The sequence below is a fragment of the Exophiala xenobiotica genome (assembly GCF_000835505.1).
Source record: "Exophiala xenobiotica strain CBS 118157 unplaced genomic scaffold supercont1.2, whole genome shotgun sequence".
NCBI classification, from domain to species: domain Eukaryota; kingdom Fungi; phylum Ascomycota; class Eurotiomycetes; order Chaetothyriales; family Herpotrichiellaceae; genus Exophiala; species Exophiala xenobiotica.
In genome coordinates, this window is record NW_013562493.1 from 1,043,983 (window position 1) to 1,062,682 (window position 18,700).

General features: G+C 52.3%; 6 protein-coding genes across 8 annotated transcripts; 4 read left to right on the plus strand and 2 right to left on the minus strand.

Annotated features, from left to right (window-relative positions):
• Nucleotides 1-28: 28 nt before the first annotated feature.
• Nucleotides 29-4,228, plus strand: PV05_02586. Of its 2 annotated transcripts, XM_013463164.1 has the most exons (3): nucleotides 29-203; nucleotides 255-2,858; nucleotides 2,913-4,228. In XM_013463164.1, the coding sequence occupies exons 2-3, from the start codon at nucleotides 476-478 to the stop codon at nucleotides 2,975-2,977; spliced, it is 2,448 nt and encodes an 815-aa protein (XP_013318618.1). In that variant the 5' UTR covers nucleotides 29-203; nucleotides 255-475; the 3' UTR covers nucleotides 2,978-4,228. The 2 variants fall into 2 exon arrangements, with proteins under 2 accessions (XP_013318618.1, XP_013318619.1); XM_013463165.1 differs by having other exon boundaries at nucleotides 29-2,858.
• A 975-nt stretch (nucleotides 4,229-5,203) lies between these two features.
• PV05_02587 (uncharacterized protein) lies at nucleotides 5,204-7,087 on the minus strand (the record flags this gene model as incomplete). Its single annotated transcript, XM_013463166.1, has 1 exon — nucleotides 5,204-7,087. The coding sequence occupies one exon, from the start codon at nucleotides 7,085-7,087 to the stop codon at nucleotides 5,204-5,206; it is 1,884 nt and encodes a 627-aa protein (XP_013318620.1).
• Nucleotides 7,088-7,887: 800 nt separating this feature from the next.
• PV05_02588 lies at nucleotides 7,888-9,921 on the minus strand. Of its 2 annotated transcripts, XM_013463167.1 has the most exons (10): nucleotides 9,804-9,921; nucleotides 9,708-9,751; nucleotides 9,554-9,639; nucleotides 9,331-9,495; nucleotides 9,245-9,270; nucleotides 9,153-9,187; nucleotides 8,951-9,088; nucleotides 8,557-8,809; nucleotides 8,308-8,474; nucleotides 7,888-8,245 (listed from the first exon to the last, which is right to left on the minus strand). In XM_013463167.1, the coding sequence occupies exons 1-10, from the start codon at nucleotides 9,843-9,845 to the stop codon at nucleotides 8,203-8,205; spliced, it is 999 nt and encodes a 332-aa protein (XP_013318621.1). In that variant the 5' UTR covers nucleotides 9,846-9,921; the 3' UTR covers nucleotides 7,888-8,202. The 2 variants fall into 2 exon arrangements, with proteins under 2 accessions (XP_013318621.1, XP_013318622.1); XM_013463168.1 differs by having other exon boundaries at nucleotides 9,708-9,921.
• Nucleotides 9,922-10,396: 475 nt separating this feature from the next.
• On the plus strand, nucleotides 10,397-11,990 carry PV05_02589 (uncharacterized protein). The gene is made up of 4 exons (XM_013463169.1): nucleotides 10,397-10,708; nucleotides 10,764-11,276; nucleotides 11,332-11,681; nucleotides 11,744-11,990. The coding sequence occupies exons 1-4, from the start codon at nucleotides 10,466-10,468 to the stop codon at nucleotides 11,910-11,912; spliced, it is 1,275 nt and encodes a 424-aa protein (XP_013318623.1). The 5' UTR covers nucleotides 10,397-10,465; the 3' UTR covers nucleotides 11,913-11,990.
• Nucleotides 11,991-14,026: 2,036 nt separating this feature from the next.
• Nucleotides 14,027-15,226, plus strand: PV05_02590 (uncharacterized protein). Its single transcript, XM_013463170.1, has 4 exons — nucleotides 14,027-14,103; nucleotides 14,157-14,384; nucleotides 14,464-14,596; nucleotides 14,671-15,226. The coding sequence occupies exons 1-4, from the start codon at nucleotides 14,084-14,086 to the stop codon at nucleotides 14,818-14,820; spliced, it is 531 nt and encodes a 176-aa protein (XP_013318624.1). The 5' UTR covers nucleotides 14,027-14,083; the 3' UTR covers nucleotides 14,821-15,226.
• Nucleotides 15,227-15,514: 288 nt separating this feature from the next.
• PV05_02591 (protein SEY1) lies at nucleotides 15,515-18,690 on the plus strand. Its single transcript, XM_013463171.1, has 3 exons — nucleotides 15,515-15,864; nucleotides 15,920-18,096; nucleotides 18,170-18,690. The coding sequence occupies exons 1-3, from the start codon at nucleotides 15,668-15,670 to the stop codon at nucleotides 18,463-18,465; spliced, it is 2,670 nt and encodes an 889-aa protein (XP_013318625.1). The 5' UTR covers nucleotides 15,515-15,667; the 3' UTR covers nucleotides 18,466-18,690.
• The last annotated feature ends 10 nt before the right edge of the window (nucleotides 18,691-18,700 follow it).

Genomic DNA, 18,700 nt, shown 5'->3' on the forward strand with positions numbered 1-18,700 from the left:
AGCTGCGCTCTCACCTTATGTTACCATCATTTAGCATCAATTACCATCAGTTACCATCTGGTGGCCATCAATAAAGGCCTCTTACCTTCTGCAGGATGATGCCAGGAACAAGCGGCAAGCGGCATCGCAGACTAACAGTGACGTCGAATCAATTCATGGTGAAGTCAATACGGAGCAGGGAACTCGCAATCATACCAACCTAGGTACCTTGTAATCTGTTCATTATTGGAGGAAGGCGAACATGACTTCTCCAGTCTTGCCAAATCTCTACATCATTGTGTCGCAACACATTGAGGGGCCCCGAGTCATCCGCTGAGCTGATGATGATACAACCTCACCTCTTCCTATTATGTCTTGAATCTCTTTGACTGCTGCTGCTTACTGTACAGGCTTTTCCACATCTCGCATAGCTTTCAAGAGCCACTCCCCAGACCAGATTGTCAAGCGCGTTGCTCGTTCCACTACCTCTTTCAACATGCCAGGTGAAGTGATCGATGTTCCTAATCCTCAACCAGCGCCCTCCAATGTACCAGACTATGTTTCCGATCTGCTGGTCAAGCTCGAAAAGCCAACCTTGGCTGACGAGACCAACCATGCTATCGCCAAATACCGACGAGCAGCCAACTACATCGCCGCCGCCATGATATTCCTGCAGGACAACGTTCTCCTACAGAGAGATCTCAAGTTCGAAGACATAAAACCAAGATTACTCGGCCACTGGGGAACCTGCCCTACACTCACACTCGTCTACTCACATCTCAATCTCCTTATCCAGAGGCATGACTTGGACATGATCTATGTGGTCGGACCTGGGCATGGTGCTCCGTCCATACTCGCCAACCTTTGGATTGAAGGTTCTCTGGCCAGATTCTACCCCGAGTGCTCTCAGGACACGAAGGGTCTCCATACGCTAGTCACTGGCTTTAGTACGACGGGAGGCTTTCCTAGCCATATCAATGCTGAAACGCCCGGAGCAATTCATGAAGGAGGTGAGCTCGGTTATGCTCTCAGCGTGAGTTTCGGAGCCGTGATGGATAACCCAGATCTGATCGTCACCTGCATTGTTGGTGACGGAGAATCCGAGACTGGCCCAACTGCAACCGCCTGGCATGGCTACAAATACATTGATCCCGCCGAGTCAGGCGCAGTACTGCCCATCGTCCATGTCAATGGCTTCAAAATTAGCGAGCGCACAATCTACGGTTGTATGGATGACAAAGAAATGGCAGCATTGTTCACAGGCTACGGGTACCAGCCAAGGGTGGTAGACGATCTCGACGACATCGATGCAGACTTGTCGAATTCCATAGACTGGGCACTTTCGGAAATCAAGAGGATCCAGAAGGCTGCAAGAACTGGCAAACCTATCATGAAGCCCCGATGGCCGGTTCTCATCCTCAGAACACCCAAGGGATGGTCCGGTCCAAAGAAAGTCCATGGTCAATTCGTTGAAGGGTCTTATAAATCACATCAGGTCCCACTACCTGCTGCAAAGAAAGATGAAGAAGAACTCAAGATACTCCAAAACTGGTTAGAGTCCTACAAACCAAGAGAGCTCTTCAAAGAGAATGGTGATGTGATTGATGAGATCAGAAGCATCATCCCAGAGAAGCCGGAACGCCGTCTCGGCCAGAACAAGACGACTTATGATCCATACCAAGGGCTTGCGCCGATTGATTGGCGGAAGTTCGAGGTCCAACAAGGCAGCTCAGAAAGCAGTATGAAGACGGTGGGCAAGTTGCTTGAGCAGGTCATCAAGGACAACCCCAAGACATTCCGAATCTTCTCTCCTGACGAGTTCGAGTCCAACAAGCTTGACACAGTCTTGAATTCCACCAACAGAAATTTCCAATGGGACCAGTTCAGCAATGCTCAGGGTGGACGACTCATTGAGACTCTGTCAGAACATCAGTGTCAAGGCTGGATGCAGGGCTATACGCTCACTGGACGTACAGCGTTGTTTCCTAGTTATGAGGCTTTCCTGGGAATCATACATACTATGATGGTGCAGTATGCAAAATTCGGCAAAATGGCCCATGAATCAAATTGGCGCAAACCCCTTGCAAGTATCAACTACCTCGAGACGTCCACTTGGACCCGACAAGAGCACAATGGCTTTTCGCACCAAAACCCGAGCTTCATTGGAGCAGTGCTGAATCTCAAACCTGACGCAGCTCGAGTCTATCTTCCTCCGGACGCGAACACATTCCTCTCTACCATGGCGCATTGCCTGCATTCCAAGAATTACGTCAACTTGATGGTTGGCTCGAAGCAGCCCTCAGCAGTTTTCCTGTCCGCCGACGAAGCAGAGAATCACTGCAGAGCAGGCGCGTCAGTCTGGAAGTTTGCATCCACCGATGGAGGACTTGACCCAGATGTTGTGCTCGTCGGCATTGGCGCAGAATTGACCTTTGAAGTGATCGCTGCTGCAGCTTTGCTCAGGGAAAAAGTGCCACATCTGCGTGTGCGGGTCGTGAATGTCACCGACCTCATGATTCTGGGACAGGCTAGCAGCCATCCTCACGCATTGACAAATGAGGCCTTCAACTCGCTATTTACCTCTGATGTCCCCATTCACTTCAATTATCACGGTTATGCCAATGAATTGAAGGGTCTACTCTTCGGCCGACCGAATCTGGACAGAGTCACCATGGCAAGCTACAATGAGGAAGGCTCAACAACGACACCTTTCAATATGATGCTTGTCAATGGGACGAGTCGCTATCATGTTGCCATGCAGGCGATCAAGGGTGCGGCAAAGCGGAATGAAAAAGTCCGGCTGCATTTGCATGAAACCATCTCGGAGTTGACGGGCCTGGTTAGCAAGACGCAGAAATTCATCGTCGAGCAGAAGACTGGTAAGCCACGGTTGTATGATTTCGTACCCAGCGTACTAATGTAGATCTCTGCAGACCCGGACTATCTCAACGATATTGGAAACTTCAAAAGCGATACAACGTCCTTACACGAAGGTTGAAGTTAATATGCTCGAGGTCTTCTGTGACCGTCTGAAATCAGACGAGGTAAGGTTCAGAATCACGAAATGAGCCGTCACCTCGGATAGTCAGGCCATGATATGAGCCTTGCATTGGTACTTTAAACATAGTACAGCCTGATGGCAGAATAATGCAAAATCCACAGTTTACTCGCTGACGGTACATATCAATCCATACAACCTCACGTCAAGATCCTTCGCGTCCATTTCGTCCAATTTATCCACAACCGTCCCCGTCAGCGCTGACGCCTTCCTAGACGGAGCGTCCATCGGCTCCGCAACTCAATCAACAACATCCACCGGCCTTTGCACTCGCCCTCGGCCTCGTCAGGGTTCGTCTGAAGTCGTACTTGCTCGTACGATTTCGTAGCGCTGCCGGCCTTGGTAGCTTCGTCGTTATGCTCGAGCAGATGCATGGCCAGGGGAGTCGCAAACGGCGGCGAGGCTCGGCCATCCGACGTCCTCGATCCACTTGCGTAGGTTGTCGCTTTTGGGTGCTTCGGAAGTCACGCTCTCGCCGGCACCCAGGCCGGGGGGTTGGAATACGATATGTGCGATTGTGGCGCCGATGCCCGTCATCGAACATGAACTGCTACTGCTAGTGCCAGTACTAGTACTAGTCTTAGAATCAGTCAAGTGCTGAAGTCGTCGCGCGCGGCCGAGTACAGCACACGGCATGCGGAGCGGTTCATGGACGCGAGGACGGGCATGAACCGATCCGTGCAGGGGGTCGGATTGTTCAGCGCGGACATGTACGAGGGAGATGTCAGTGTTGAGAGGGATGAGACTTCGCAGGTGACGAGGTACTGCGATTGCGAAGATTGCGAATACGGTCGTGATGAAGAAGGACTTGACCTTGAACTTGAGTCGGTCTGGGTGTGGGTGTGGGTGTAGTACCGGCGCGTGCGGTGGAAGCCCGGGATGGCCAGGCGTTCGCGGAGATGTTCGTTGGCCCACCAGGCGTTGAGGGCGGTTTTCGTCGGTGGTAGTGTTGGTGTTGGTGTTGGTGTTGGTGTGGTGTCGGTGTCGGTGTGGGATGGGTCGACTGAGCCTCAGAGTACTAGCATGGCGGTGCCGTGGAGGAAGGAAGTGGAGGAGGATGTTGTCGTGGGCATGGGCTGGCGACCCGGTGTTGCCCCTGGAGGACGACACTGTACGTCTTAAACCAACTCACAGAGTAGTTTGTGCGTAAATGGTGTAGATTGATCCTCAGGACAGGAATATGAATATAGATGCGAATATGAATAATGATCGATATGGGCTGGCCTGGCCTGGCCTGGCTGTGCTGCCGGTTAGAGAGATTGTGCGCAAGCGAGTGACCGGACCGGACAGGACAGGGAGGTGTTCTGTATCCGTTCCGTTTTGTTCTTGATGCTCCCCAAGTCAAAATCGGAGTAGAGTACTCACGATGCGCTTTACAATGACAATGACATAGAATGAGAAGAATGTACGGAGGAGTTATTGTTTGGCTGACTTCGGGCCTTATGAGGTTCTCACTACCTAGGTGAGGCTGGTGAGGCTGTGCGAACAGTGAAGAGAGGATCGACACGCTTACATACCAGTGCCTATCCTAGCTGGAGGTTCACCTGTATGACTTGATGACTCCCATGGGAAGCGGTGCTTACGCCTCTCCGCATTGGTGGTATGTTACCACTGGCGAGACTGGATGGTCATGACCGTGTAGTGCTTTGCTCGAACTCCAATGAATTCTCCACAGGTTGTCGATAGGTGGTCTTGGTGTCGAATCATCGGACATCTACCCATATTACTCGAGAACGAAAACCCTAATGTGCCCTATCCATGGTCCTAGTCGATCACACTCTCGCATCGCTATGGCTTAAATATAAGGTCATATATAAGGTTCATCTCCTCTAAACGTGTACTTTGGCTTGTAGCCGTGGAACAACATAGGGGGAATTATCAGCTTTTACACTAAAGCATTGCAGAGGGAGTCGACACCTCTTCCGTAAGTATTCCGTACCGCTGTTTCAATTATGGACTTGACCTAGTTTGGCGTACAAATTTGTCCAACGGTCCCATTGAGGACGCTCCTTTGACGCTGAGACAAAGTCTCTGCGCCTGTGACCTTACCCCTAACTAACTACAGCACCGTTCTCTTCACCGACACAGCTTTCCCGAAGCACACGAAGAATTGACGGGTTGGGTTTTCTCCAGCAACGCAGTTTCGACGCAAACGACTCAAGAAATCTAGCTCCAACTCTGGGACCAGAGGCGGCCTAGCAGCACGGCAGCCTGGCCGGCAAAAAATTTATTGTCGACAAACCGCAAGCGAATGGCGCCGTTGTCCTCGACGGTGCGGACAAGACGGATGCTTAACTGGTCGGATGCCATCCTGCCCAGGCTGCTCTTGGTGCCCTTGATAATCTGCTCGATGACCCAGTTGATGGCCTGGTCCAGAGGTGGCGGCGGCCCCCCAGCGAGGTCGAGCTCGACATCGGGGTCGCCCACGCGCGCCTCGGCGACGGCGGCGATGGTCATCTCTCTGGGGTTTGGGTTGTTGACGCCAATGTTGAGCCGCCACGTGATGGAGTTGTTCTGGAGCGTGATGCGTAGGCGCTCGCTTGCGCGGAGCACGTCGTGGCCGCACTTGTCCCTCACAGCGGCCTTAGCGGACCCCTCGCCCGTGAGATCGATGACGGCCTTGATGCCGTCGGCCTTGATCTCGGCAGTCTTGAGCGAGACGCGGTACCAGAAGCGCACCGCCGCGTATATGGCCGCGTTGATCGACGTCGACGAGTTCTGGTCGTCGCCAAAGTTGGCGTACGGTTTCGTGGCCTCCTGGAACGTCTTCTGGCTCATCCCAAAGGCTGCGACTTGCGCCGCCCCCAGTATTTCGGTATAGTCGGTGTGCTCTTGCGTCACCACCTTGTTCCACCCCTTCGGCAGCGGCCGCCCTTGCTTTGCCTGTTGCTGGAGAGCCTCGAAAACGGTCGGGGTCGAGTTGTCGTCCATCTCCGATGCCCCTTGCACCAGCGATGGTTCCTCGCAATAACAGGGCGGCGGCAGGCCCAGACTGTTCATGGAGAAGACAATGAATAAATACGAGATGGGGCGGCCATGAACCTGGACCGTCTTGTACTTGAACCCCAGGAAATTCAACCTCATGTTGAGCACGCGGTGCCAGTAATCGGGCAAGGGTCGAGACTCGAGGTACGCCGGAAGGGCGAAGCCGAGAGCCCCTGTCTTGCTGGTTATCTGCTTCAGGTAGTCGTTGACCTCCTCCTTGAACTCGTCGATACTCGCAAACCCGCCGCCCAGGACGCCAGTCGCCGCGCTTGCATCCTGGATATCGATGGAGAGCGAGCCCAATAGCTTGGCGGACCGAAATTGGAGCTCGAGGGTGTCTTCGGTCGTCGTGACCATGGCTGGCCTACAACGTACCGACACTTGCGTCAAGAACACAGCGACGGGTTTCGGGTATGGCGCCGGGTCCATGGTGCGGTAGAAAGCGAGCTGCAGATGACCCGCGACGACGAGCTCCGCGGCGGACACATCAATATATACGATGGGATACCACGGAAACCACAGCGACTCCATGCTCAGCCTGACCTTGAGGAAAGGTACAGGTCCAATCTCCACCTCGGGCATGCTTCTCGGGGGTCCCATGAGATGCGCGAAGGACGCTTCGGAAAAGCCAAAAGCGAGAGCATTGACACCTGACCCCTCTGACTCGGCGTCGCTGAGAATGTCGCGCGTGACATCTGCAACGGTTGAGTCCAGCTCGAGGAGCTCGACCGTGATCAAGACATGCTCGTCGGCGGAGAATCCGTCGGCGGTCAGATTAAGATTGTACACCCAGCCCGGCACCAGACGGGAGAGCGCCATGACTCCCCTGATGGATGGGTCCTTGTCCGGCACCACAGCGCTGATGTTGTTGACATAGGTATCATTTGGTGCAACAGACAAGAACAAGTTGATCTGGTGATTTCTGTCGTCGGCATCTCCAGCCACAGTCACACGTACCGCTGAAAAAACGACCTCACCTTGTACATCGAAGGCCTGTTTCGGGGGATCGAACCAACCACTGGCCTTCTTCTCAAAGTGCAGGGTTTTGATGATAGACTCTGGCATTCTTGCGCAAAGATACGGTAAATGGAATGCCCGCAAAGGTTGGTGTCCGGCTGAAAGAGATGGGAATAGTGTCCACGCATGTACTGGGCGACTCCTGGACCCTGTGCACGAGAGACAGTGACAGCGCGCTGAATTAATACCCTCTCCAAGCTCACCACCTGTCTCCGGGGGTCGAGACACTCACATCGCCAAACGCTATCCGCCTCGCCGATGTGGCTAGCGGTTAGACTAGGCGAATGAGACATGGTGGTGTGTTGAGGAGGAACCAGCCTCAATCAACAAGACGCTGTGCGATGCTCCAGATGGTGTAAAACCTCCGCATTTCTGCTGACCGACCAGTTATTCCAATGCTGGTATCAAATCGACGATGAGCCAAAACTGTCCCTTGAGCATCAGCCGCACCTTGGCATCAGCCGTCCCTTGGCATCAACAGTGTTCAGATTGATTCGAATGCGCCACGCATGGACGTCCAGTACTAGAGAAGTGTCAAGAAGGTATTGCGCCTGGAAACATGATGAGTTCTGGATTTTGCCAAAGTGAAATCAAACTTCCTGCTGATACGTGGGATCACGGATCAACTCAACAATGATGTCGAATAAACTTCTGGACGTCGCATACGGACACCAAGACGCCTATATTCCTGGGCATTGGTTGGCTCGAGCTTGAGTGGCTGGCTAGGGGACTTTGTTCAGCTTGAAATCATACAGTAGAACAGTCAGAAGGGCTACTCAAGAAGTTTACCCTGGCCACCTTGGCTGTGTGAACGAAGAGGGAGAGGGAGGACTGAATGCTGAGGAAACAGCAGTTGAGCGGAAGGTGAGCAAAATGGCGAGCGGCTAATCAAAAGGAGAACACGGAGGACAGATTTCTCGCCTGAGGCTACAGTACCTCAGGTACGTAGACAGCAGTAAAAAGCGCTGTTGTTACTTGTCCCGGTTCTTCCTTTGACAAGCTACACATGACTGTCATAAACAACAACAACTTTTATGGACCGCTGATGCCCATTTCGCGATCCTATGTTCCTCCCATAAATTCATAATCATCGCTTTTCAATTGATTCGCCGTCCCTGATCGTCCACCGAATGACATACTCAAGCCATCTGAGAACTCCATCGTCAGGACCCCTCGGACACAGGTCTTTGCGCATACACGACATGGCTAGACCACGAAGAGCCGTCCATCAGCACCCAATACATCTCGAGCTTGGAGCGCTCACTTACAAATCATGAACCATGTGTACTCCTTTCTTCATCGCATCTTGCCTCACTCCGGCCAGGAAGGCATAAATCGCCTCCACAGACCATCCCAATGCTCTCGTGAAGAGTGCTAGCGTCAGACCCTCGAGCCCTTCGAGTAGCTGATACAAATTAAGCGCGCCGACTCGTTTCTATCAGAATGAGGTAGTGTGTTAGCAAAGTGCAAGGCAACACAAAGCCTGGTCTTGCCCGGGCCATCGCGGCACTCAATACCAATGTCTTATCCTTGGGCCATGGACCCAACGGCAACTTGAATTTCTTGTGCTGGATATTCACGAATCCGGCGTCGCGAGCCCACATCTCCAAACGTGGCCCGGGAGAAGCGGTCCTTCCAATTCTGTCACAACCTTCGAGGAGCGTGTCATACCATTCCTTGACTTTGTTGTCCGGCGGAATCGAATTGTCTTGGGAATAATTGTGCAGATCGAAATCTTGGAATTCGACCCATCCACCCGGCCTCAGATTGCTAAGAGATCAGTTCAGGTTTGGTGAGATTGCAGCACAGGACGATACGGACGAAGTCTGTGCTATGCAAGCAGAGAGAGGGAGGGAATTGAAATGGAAATGGAAATAGAAATGCAAATGCAAATGCAAATGGGAACTCAACTTGTAGCATTGACGCATCAAACGAGGCCAGTCCGCGATGGACCCAGCCATATACCGTGAGTGGATGAAGTCGAAAGGCTGCGAGTACTGCCACTCGGACTCGACGTCGTCCACCTCGAACGAGACGTTGGGAGGAACCCTGGATGTTCTCGTCAGGACATCGGTGCAGCCACGCATCAACGTTCTGGATGAGGCATTCGCACCACTGTGACTGGATCGGACTGAGGTCGTTGCCAATCTAGGCCACAAAATACCTGGTAAGCACCGACCGTGCTAGACAGAGAAACAGTCTTACCACCTGAGCGGCAGGGAACATGTCGCCTTCAAGCCAAAACAAGTGAGCGAATGTTTCTGAAACGCAATGACTGTGTGGTGGCGGACCGATTTGCATGGCCCAGGTGCCAGTCCCTGTGCCAATATCGAGAATCCGGCCGATACTTTCCTGCAATGGAGCCAAGAAATGCTTGCCTTCCATTGCGGTCAGAAACACCTCATGCATCATATCGTACCGCTCTTGCTCTCCCTCGTCGTTGGGAAAGTTATACGCTGTTGACTGTGCTTCAGTGTTGCTTCTCCTGGAACTCCGATTTGGTCAAGGACTTACTCCCTTCTCTGAAACTGTGATACCGCCGGCCATGCTCCCAGTTGTAACTCGTGGCACTGTAGCTCAGCGAGCTGGTATAACTTGCCCTAGAATGACGAGCGTCGGTTTCAGGAACTCAAGTGGCATGCATTGGGCATTTCCGATGGGGGCATACAATTCGTCTCCTCCATAAGCAGAATCGGCATCCTCTGAAACTTCCTGAGCGGGAGTCGTCAACAGTATACATGTTAGCACCATGGACTCCACTTGCCTCCACTGCAACAGCGACATCGTCGGCAGGGTGAGCAGCCATCACTGCAATGTTTTGATGATGAGATCACAGGGTTTGTGAGGGGGGCGAGACGGATGTTTTAAATTGCATATGAAAGAAGGCTGCGTTAGGGAGCGGGAAGTCTAGGGATACGGGACGGATGAGCCTGATGAGCCTGGTTGGCACCTCTTGACGGGGACGATCAGTACCTAGGTAGTAGCGGAAAATCACGGGCATGGGCATTGACTTCCGGAACTCCATACAGTTCTTGTGCATCTCTGAATGGACAGAAGGCGCATTGCTTGACCTTGGCCGACGGCGACGAGGTATGCATGGCTTTGCCGGCGTCGTTCCTGGTGTATCGCACTAGCCATATGAATGGATAGCAAGGTTGGGCGAGTACAAGGCCACCAGGCTCCGAATGCGTGCATATTTAAGAGCTGCATAAGTGGACCTTTTAACTGAGAACAGCTTGAGAACGTGGTCACACAGGTGATATCTCCCACGAGTACTTGCCGAAACTGCCCGTGGCCCAATGGTTAGCAAGTATCGTGAGACAACGCATCGACCTTCCTCCTACCTCGAACCACCTTGAAAATCTCCCTACTGGTTCCCCTGCGAGAGCAGCTGTGCACAGGATTATTTTATCCAACACCACAGTTATGTCCCAACCATCGCACATGCAGGATCTGGCGAAGCAGATTTCTACTGCTACGTCGATCTTGACCGGGTTTCTCTCATCCAATGGCATTGTAGAACCATCATTCGACAAAGATGCCCCTCTTGACATGCCCGATATGCCGGAGGACATTCAGATCGCACGGCGGAATCTGCGAGAAGCTGCACAAGAGCTGTACATGTTGTCGACTGGCCCTAGCGAGCATATAAGATGGCTCTCGTGCAATGTATGTTTTCTGATTGCGCAAACAACGCTTGATCGCGCGGGGTTGACGGTGCCAGTATCACGACTGTTCTAGTCTTCGATGGATTTATCATTTCCGAATCGCGGAATTCGTGCCTTTGGATGGCCAGAAGAAGTTCGCAGACGTTGCAAAGGACGCCGGTGTGGATGAAGGCCGCCTCAAAAGAGTCCTGCGGCAAGCCATGACGAACAGGATATTCTGCGAACCTCGTGTGGGCTTCGTGGCTCATACGGCAGCGTCGAGCGCTCTCGTACGAGACAAGGGAACGCTGAATTGGGTCGGCTATACATTGGGAGAGTCGTTCCCGGCGTCGGCCAAGGTGGTCGAAGCAACCGAGAAATGGGGGCCCTCCGAAGAAAAGAATCATTGTGGTTGGAACATTGCTTATGACACTGACCTGCCGATATTCCAGTACCTATCGAGTCACCCGGACCGTGCTGAGAGGTTCGCAGAAACCATGAAGGCGCTGACGAGCACAGATGGCTACAACATTCGCCACTTGGTAGAAGGGTATCCTTGGGGAGACTTGACCGACGGCACCGTGGTTGATGTGGGTCTGATTCGATTTGACCCCTTGACATTGAGGTTTGCTAAGTAGAAGTCAGGTTGGCGGAAGTTTTGGTCATATGAGCATCGGACTCGCAGAGAAATTCCCCAATCTCAAGTTCGTGGTACAAGATCTTCCCGACATCGTCGCGGCAGGTGAGCCAGCGCTTCCCACGGATTTGAAGGACCGTATCTCGTTTCAAGCACACGACTTCTTCACACCTCAGCCCGTCTATGGCGCAGACGTGTACCTTCTTCGGTTCATTCTGCATGACTATTCCGACACTCATGCAACGCTTATCCTCAAGAGCCTGCTTCCCGCGTTCAAATCGACATCAAAACTACTGGTGATGGACGGGGTTTTGCCAGAGCCAGGAACCATGGCCCCGAGCGAAGAGCGTCAAATCCGGTACGTCTCGGTTCCCGTGCACAAGATCTTTTGAAGAGCGATTTTGCTGACAACACTGGTAGAGTGATGGACTTGGAAATGATGACAAGTTTCAATGCAAAAGAGAGAGAGATCGATGATTGGCGAAGTCTGTTCTCCAGGGCTGATCCAAGACTGAAGATAGTCAAAGTGACCAAACCTCCTGGAAGTGTCAATTCAATAATCGAGGCTGTGCTTGAGGAGTCCCAATGAGGTTCTCCTTGCCGGCCAACTATAGACAGAAGAAGTGGCACAATATGACATTGGTGAATGCTTGTCTCGAAGAAATAATTCAGCCCGCCTGGCACCGGCACATGTCCGAACGAAAAAAAGACAGGAAATTGGCTTCTGTAGACTGGTATCCGAGCTGTTGCCCGGCTGCACAGTACGCTGTCTTGGTCGTACAAATCCAGTCACGGTGTCAAGGCACCGTCAGGCCCATAGCAGCAATGCACCACAACACGATTGCGGTCATAATGCCATCGCCACGCTTGAAGCCAGCTTCGCTGGCCCTCGGTTTCACGCAACACGAACTGCCCAGGCCCATCTTCGTACCATCGCTCTAGGTCGCGGGTCGGAACCATCCTTTCATCAAGATCGCGCTGATGAGTCCATCTCGACCTCTCGAAAAATGCCTTCTCCATGGCGTCCATCCCTATGCGATCGCCGAAGCAATGCCAAACATTCACTGCAACCCTAATTTCGTCCCCTTCTGGTATGGCTCGGACACGCAAATCTGTTGCACAATTCACGCAACTCACGAGATCAGACCTTGCTCTACCCGGCGGATAGCAATCCAGATACTTGATTGTATGCATGATAACAGCAGGCAAAGTCCATATGCAGTGAACACAGCCGAGACGGTTAAAATTGTCAATGTCAATGTAAGTACTCCTCGGAATCGCGGCGGACAAAGAGATGTTTGAATTGTCCGGATCTTGCGTAGCCGGATCGTAAAGTGGTAATCGGATAAACTTCCGATATGTTGCATGGAGAATCAGCTTGCCTTGAACCACACGGGCTTCGAATTTACTAGCGACATGGTCGTTCCAAAAACAGCGAGGTTCGCACTCGTGGGCAAGCTCGGACAGTTGCGGGCCGTAGACTGGTCCAAATTCGAACCCTCTCAAAAAAGCATCGACCATCTCACGGCGCAGGGGATGGAGATGCCGAAGACTCGTGCAAGTCGCCAGGGAATATCTGGGCTCTATGCCATGTCCTCGAAGCGGGCATCTGTAGTCCGAGAACTCCTCCACGGAAAATCTTCCAGCAATAGAGCTTGTTGCAATGGAAACAGAGGATTCGACTAGGTAGATCCCTTTCCAGGAGCCTGAGGAGTAGGGACTTCTCTTCTGGGACTGGTATTTTGAGCTCGACTTCTTTGTTCAAAGCTGCCCAAAAAGACTTCCAAGTCAGACCAAGACAGATCTTGGATTGTGGCGGTAGACATGAGTTGATGTGCAGAATAATTTCCGTTGGTAGGTTGGTCAGAGTCGTGGATGGCTTGTCGTCGACCACAGGGGTGCCAACTTGTCTGCGCTGGCACTTCGTCGGTGGCGGGAGAGAAAGGGATTCGCCCAAAATTACTGTGACAACAAACGTGAAGAGAGAAGTGAATACCACGGCGATAGTTCTTTCTAGCCAAGCAGCTCCGAGGCTGGCAACCCGAAATCAGGATAGCACATGCTTCGAGCTTTCGTAAGGGCTGGGTTCTTTAGTTGTTCTCATGGTGGTCATCTATCGAAATGTCCGAGCGATCTAATTTTGAGAATGGCGAGCTCCGGATGATTAGGTCTGTCCACAGATTGAAAAGGTGTGCGAGAGGAAGAAGGTAGCAGTTGCATTTTATTAGAAAACGGGTTTGAGGACCTGCGGACTTACTGACTTTCTGACTTTCCGCCCAAAGAGCGGAACACTCAGAGATACGCCTACCGTAGAGTCTTGCATATTAGCTTTTCAGCCTTGGTGGCTTCTGCCATGGCTGCCAGCTGGCGAGCGTTCTTCCTATTGCTGGTACCACGATGTTGAATTTGAAGGTCGCTTGGTACTGTCTCATGAAAGGGGGTCGGATATCACTTTGGGCTGTGCTAACACCCATGCAGAGATGAGAGATAGAGACTCCAACATCTTGGAAGACTACCACAATCTGGTCGGAGGATGGTAATGCGGGCAGAAGTCGCAAAACCTTTTCAGAACCGGAGTCGTCAGAGGTCGCTACTCGCAACTTAGGGCGGCGCCTGCGTTTCCTAATTAGGCGAGCTAAAGGACCTCCAAGCTTGGCATCTCGAGCTCCGCAAATGACTGCGTTATGAGCCTCCATGCCTCAGCCAGTAGTCAATTGTGGTGTCAGTTGGTGCTGTTGACGTGATCTAACACCCGCAAATATGGCAGACCGCGAGGCAAGGTAAGAGAAAGAGCGGTGCAGGTAGACGGGCGTTACGATTGACTGTCATGCAGATTCAGCACCGGCGTCGTGGTCGACACGACGCCTATGCCCGACCACATACCCAAAGTGAAAGAGATCGGAGCCACTTCAGCACCTTTAATGAGCGCATCATTCTTTATTGGCGCTAGATGTCGACCTTACAACGATGATTATATGAAGTGCAAGACCGAATCGTACGGGCGAGGAGAACTGGATTGTATGAAGGAAGGCCGGAAAGTGACGAGATGCGCAGCCAGCGTGTTAGTATATTTCCAAGAGCAGGAAAATTGAAGCAGTACACTTGGTACGGGTCAGAAGCTGATATGCTACTCGAAACAGACTGGACGACATAAACAAGAACTGCCTCGAGGAATTTCGAGCACACTGGAGCTGTCTGGAGAACAACAACCACCAATTATGGCAGTGTCGGAGACCGGAGCGTGTAATGAACAGATGTGTCTTCCAGAAGCTTGTATGTCATATTCGCAACATGCGAAAGATCTGCAGTGATTCAGGATTTAAGCTCATTAAACTGACGACCAGCAGGGACTTGAGAAGACCATTCCCGACACCCCGAAGGGTCAAACGCCCATTCATCTCAGAGACAAGCAGCTCTTTGCGGACAACAGAACGGTTGTGTATCCGTGGGAGAAGGATGTGGGCATCAGAAAAGATCAGGCGAACCAGCCATCATGACCAGTGGTGAAGCTGTAGATCGGATGATAGTTCTCGCGCTTCAACTCACACTCTCGAACTGTACATATTCAGCATGGGCACAAATGGAAAGAAAGATCACAATTCAGGCTGGTCTGGTTCGTTGCTGGTCTTTTTATACTTCCAATATCGAAGCAGACGGTTGTTGTATAACCAAGATTCCATCTGTTGTCGACCCTATCCTCATCTGCGTCTGGAACAGATCAGCAGCCAAACTTCTGGGCATTTCTCCTGTCTCCTACCTGGCCTACAATGGATCTGGGTCGTTGGATTGAGGATAGAGGAGAAAGCCACCCAGCTGGGGGCTTCTCAAACTCCATGACCACGTAAAGTAGCAGTTTCTTAGCCTGGAGACGCCTTCTGAAAGCATAGTAGCAATTCATCAGTGTCTGCAGGATCCTTTGTAACGGCCACAGTGTGTTCCCGTGGGTAGAACGGGCATCTGGACCAGGCTTGAGTCGAAAAGTGCAAACCATGGCAGTTCAAAGTTGTTGGCTGGTTTAGCGCCACGGAGAGCGAGCCGGGGCGGTCCTAGGCAAGAGTGTCAGCAGGGGGTCGTAACCAGGTGCCCATGATGCCCCCTATGCCCCCTATGAGCTAAAGTGCTGGCCGCTCGTGACATACCCCTGTAAAAGGCCAGATGCCCTCGAGGCACCACCGCCACACCCATCATCCCATTTTCTCCAAGCCAACGACTTCAACGCCGCCTTCCCACTGGCCAAACGCAGAACTTCATTGCTGGCCATGACCCTGTCCAGATGATGTCTCTGACCATACACTGAACTGCAATTTTGATTAGTCCGGGCATCATTTCCTGCCCTTTGCCATCATGGCGGCCTCGGGTCTCTCTTCTCCTCGGTCGCCATCAATCTCGACGACGACGGCGCCGAGGCCATTCCCTACGAATCGCGCATACACTGCGCCTGACAAGATGACGGTCAACGGCCATTTTGCGTCCGCCGGTCAGAACGGCGAGGCCAATTTCGAGCATGGTGTACAGGTTATTGATGAAGACAAAGAGTTCAAGTGGGTGCATCTCGGTATGCTAACGGCGATGTCAAGTGCTGACCGCTTTCTAAAGCCAGGATTTATCCAAGTATCTGAACTATGCGGGTGTTTCTCATTCTGGATTCAACTACCACCTAATTTCTGTCTTCGGATCGCAGTCGACCGGCAAATCGACCCTCCTTAATGGCCTCTTCGGTACCGACTTCTCGGTCATGTCGGAAGCAGAACGCCGACAGACGACCAAAGGTATATGGTTGTCTAAGAACAAGAGGACGCAGACAGACATGGCGGACAATATCTTGGTGATGGATGTTGAAGGTACGGATGGGCGAGAAAGGGGCGAGGATCAGGATTTCGAACGCAAGAGCTCGTTGTTCGCGTTGGCCACGAGTGAGGTCTTGATGGTCAATATCTGGGAGCACCAAGTCGGGCTGTACCAGGGCGCTAATATGGGTCTCTTGAAAACGGTCTTCGAGGTCAACTTACAGCTGTTTTTGAAGGACAGGAAGTCGACGTCACGCAGCCTGTTATATTTTGTGATTCGAGATTTCTTGGGAACTACACCGCTACAAAACCTACGAAATACATTGATGCAGGATATGGGCCGGATCTGGCAGAGTCTATCAAAACCGCAAGGCTTGGAAAAGAGCAGTATCGACGACTATTTTGATTTTGCGTTCACGGCACTTCCGCACAAGCTCTACCAGCCGGATCAGTTCAAAGCAGAGGTCGCGAAGATGGCAACCCGTTTCCGGGAGGGACACCGAGATCGTCGAAGAGATGCGCTGCTGGGCGAATTTGAGGGTGGAGTGTTTCTCCCTGAATATCATCGAAGGATTCCGGCGGATGGCTTTTCGCATTATGCAGAGGGTATCTGGGATCAAATAGTGAACAACAAGGATCTCGATCTTCCTACACAGCAGGAACTACTGGCTCAATTCAGATGCGACGAGATCATGAGAGAGGTCATGGTGCACTTCGACGATACTATCACTCCTCTCGAGACCCAGCAAGCGGATTCAGCCAAGACAGGTTCAGCAGAAATCATCTCCGGTCTGGGCGCCGCTATGAGGACGGCCCGATCTGAAGCCATCAAGAGCTTTGAGACAGAGGCTGGCAGATATCACAAGGGAGTCTACCAACGGAAGCGGACAGAGCTGGAAAGCAAGACCGACGCGAGACTCAAGGCGCTCTTTGCTGGCCAACTCACCGCTGCACACAAAAATGGCGTCCAGCAGTTTAGTGATGCTGTTAGTGGTGCCGTCAAAGCTGGTCAGAAGAAAGGTGCTTCATACGACTTTGCCGAGATTGTCAAGGAGCAGAAACAAATTGCCTTGCAGAAATTCGAGTCAATCGCGAAAGAAGGTATCATCGAAGGTTTGCCATGGTCAAATTACAGACAGGAAACCACTCTGTATCAAAAAGATCTGGACAAAGTGTCGGGTCAATTACGACGTGACGAAATGCGCAGGTTAGCCACCAGAGTCGAAAGATGGGTTCGAAGCAAGCTTAACGACAGCATTGGACTCGAGTTCAACGCACTAGGCTCCGGTCGTGGTGGCTCCGGAGCCCCGGAACATGGCGACAAGCCAACAGAAAAGGCCATCTGGGACCGAATATGGGCGCTCTTCACCTCGACAGTCCAAGAGGCAGAGAAACGCTTCGCCGACCGAGCAGCTTCATTTGACGCTAGTGCCGAAGAAGTCGAGGTTGGACGATGGCGGCTACGACGCAAATCCTGGGCCGTGCTGCGCTCGAAGATCGACGAAGAAATGATGGAAGGTAATCTCTTACTTAAGCTTCGTGAGAACTTCGAGGACAAATTCCGATACGACGAGGCTGGCGTGCCCAGGATATGGCGGCCCACGGACGACATCGAAGGCGTGTACACCCGCGCCCGAGAGAGCACGTTGACGCTGATTCCGCTGCTTTCACGGTTTCGACATTCTGAGTCCGGCACGCCGCCTCCACTCGATCGTTGGATCGGTCCTACGCCAGCGGCCGCCACGGCTGCGGACGAAGAAGATCTGACACCGATTGGGGGCGTCGACGAGGAGGAAGGCAAGAGTTTAGAGGAGGAAACCACCATCCTCACCGAAGCCAAGAGGCAAGACCTGACGGTTAGGTTCAAGAAGGCTGCTGATGGGGTCTACGTCGAGGCCAAGCGTAGTGCGATTGGCGGCATGACGCAGGTCCCGTTATACTTCTACGGGCTGTTGCTGGCGCTTGGCTGGAACGAGATCGTTGCTGGTAAGAAGACCCTTTAGGTGTCCATTTTCACAGTCTGGAGTGCGATGAACTAACACGTCTGTCTGCGCAATAGTGCTTAGGAACCCGGTGTACTTCATATTCTTGATCCTCCTTGCCGTCGGGGCCTACGTCACGTATACACTGAATTTGTGGGGTCCGATGTTGAAGATGACCAACGCCGCGTCACAACAGGCCATTGAAGAGGGGAAGCGGCGGCTAAGAGACTTCTTGGAAGAGAGTCCGACGGCCAGACAAGCCATGGCGATGTCTGGTAGGGAGGAGTTCGAAATGAGCAATTACCCTAAGCCTCCTGGGACTCAAAAGGTGAAGACGGACGGGGCTGATGACGATGATGACGACGAGATATAGGTTGATGATTGGGAGAGCGTGCTTGGGCTTGAAGTTGGTATCGTTAGTCGCATGAGTATGGCGGGTGTGTCGTGCCGCGCAAGTGTCTGGATCGGATCGCGGTGAGGTACGGCGAGAGGGGTAGTTTTTGGCAGTTCCCCTATGCGATGGGTGTAGGCATTGGTATAGATTGAATCCTGCATAGCTACCTACGGATATTCGTACTTGAAGAGACGTTGACCTCGACCTATGCTGT

Bases quoted from the DNA above. Each gene is read 5' to 3' on its own strand.
- PV05_02586 (XM_013463165.1), top strand. From the start codon at position 476: ATGCCAGGTGAAGTGATCGATGTTCCTAATCCTCAACCAGCGCCCTCC. The intron at 2,859-2,912 runs GTAAGCCACGGT...AGATCTCTGCAG, and splicing joins CATCGTCGAGCAGAAGACTG to ACCCGGACTATCTCAACGAT.
- PV05_02588 (XM_013463168.1), bottom strand. From the start codon at position 9,823: ATGTCGCTGTTGCAGTGGAGGCAAGTGGAGTCCATGGTGCTAACATGT. The intron at 9,271-9,330 runs GTCCGCCACCAC...TTTGGCTTGAAG, and splicing joins CACCTGGGCCATGCAAATCG to GCGACATGTTCCCTGCCGCT. The intron at 9,089-9,152 runs GTGCGAATGCCT...GAGAACATCCAG, and splicing joins AGTCCGATCCAGTCACAGTG to GGTTCCTCCCAACGTCTCGT.
- PV05_02589 (XM_013463169.1), top strand. From the start codon at position 10,466: ATGTCCCAACCATCGCACATGCAGGATCTGGCGAAGCAGATTTCTACT. The intron at 10,709-10,763 runs GTATGTTTTCTG...TGACGGTGCCAG, and splicing joins TAAGATGGCTCTCGTGCAAT to TATCACGACTGTTCTAGTCT. The intron at 11,277-11,331 runs GTGGGTCTGATT...AGTAGAAGTCAG, and splicing joins CCGACGGCACCGTGGTTGAT to GTTGGCGGAAGTTTTGGTCA.
- PV05_02590 (XM_013463170.1), top strand. From the start codon at position 14,084: ATGGCAGACCGCGAGGCAAG. The intron at 14,104-14,156 runs GTAAGAGAAAGA...ACTGTCATGCAG, and splicing joins ATGGCAGACCGCGAGGCAAG to ATTCAGCACCGGCGTCGTGG. The intron at 14,597-14,670 runs GTATGTCATATT...GACGACCAGCAG, and splicing joins GATGTGTCTTCCAGAAGCTT to GGACTTGAGAAGACCATTCC.
- PV05_02591 (XM_013463171.1), top strand. From the start codon at position 15,668: ATGGCGGCCTCGGGTCTCTCTTCTCCTCGGTCGCCATCAATCTCGACG. The intron at 15,865-15,919 runs GTGGGTGCATCT...CGCTTTCTAAAG, and splicing joins GATGAAGACAAAGAGTTCAA to CCAGGATTTATCCAAGTATC. The intron at 18,097-18,169 runs GTAAGAAGACCC...TCTGCGCAATAG, and splicing joins CTGGAACGAGATCGTTGCTG to TGCTTAGGAACCCGGTGTAC.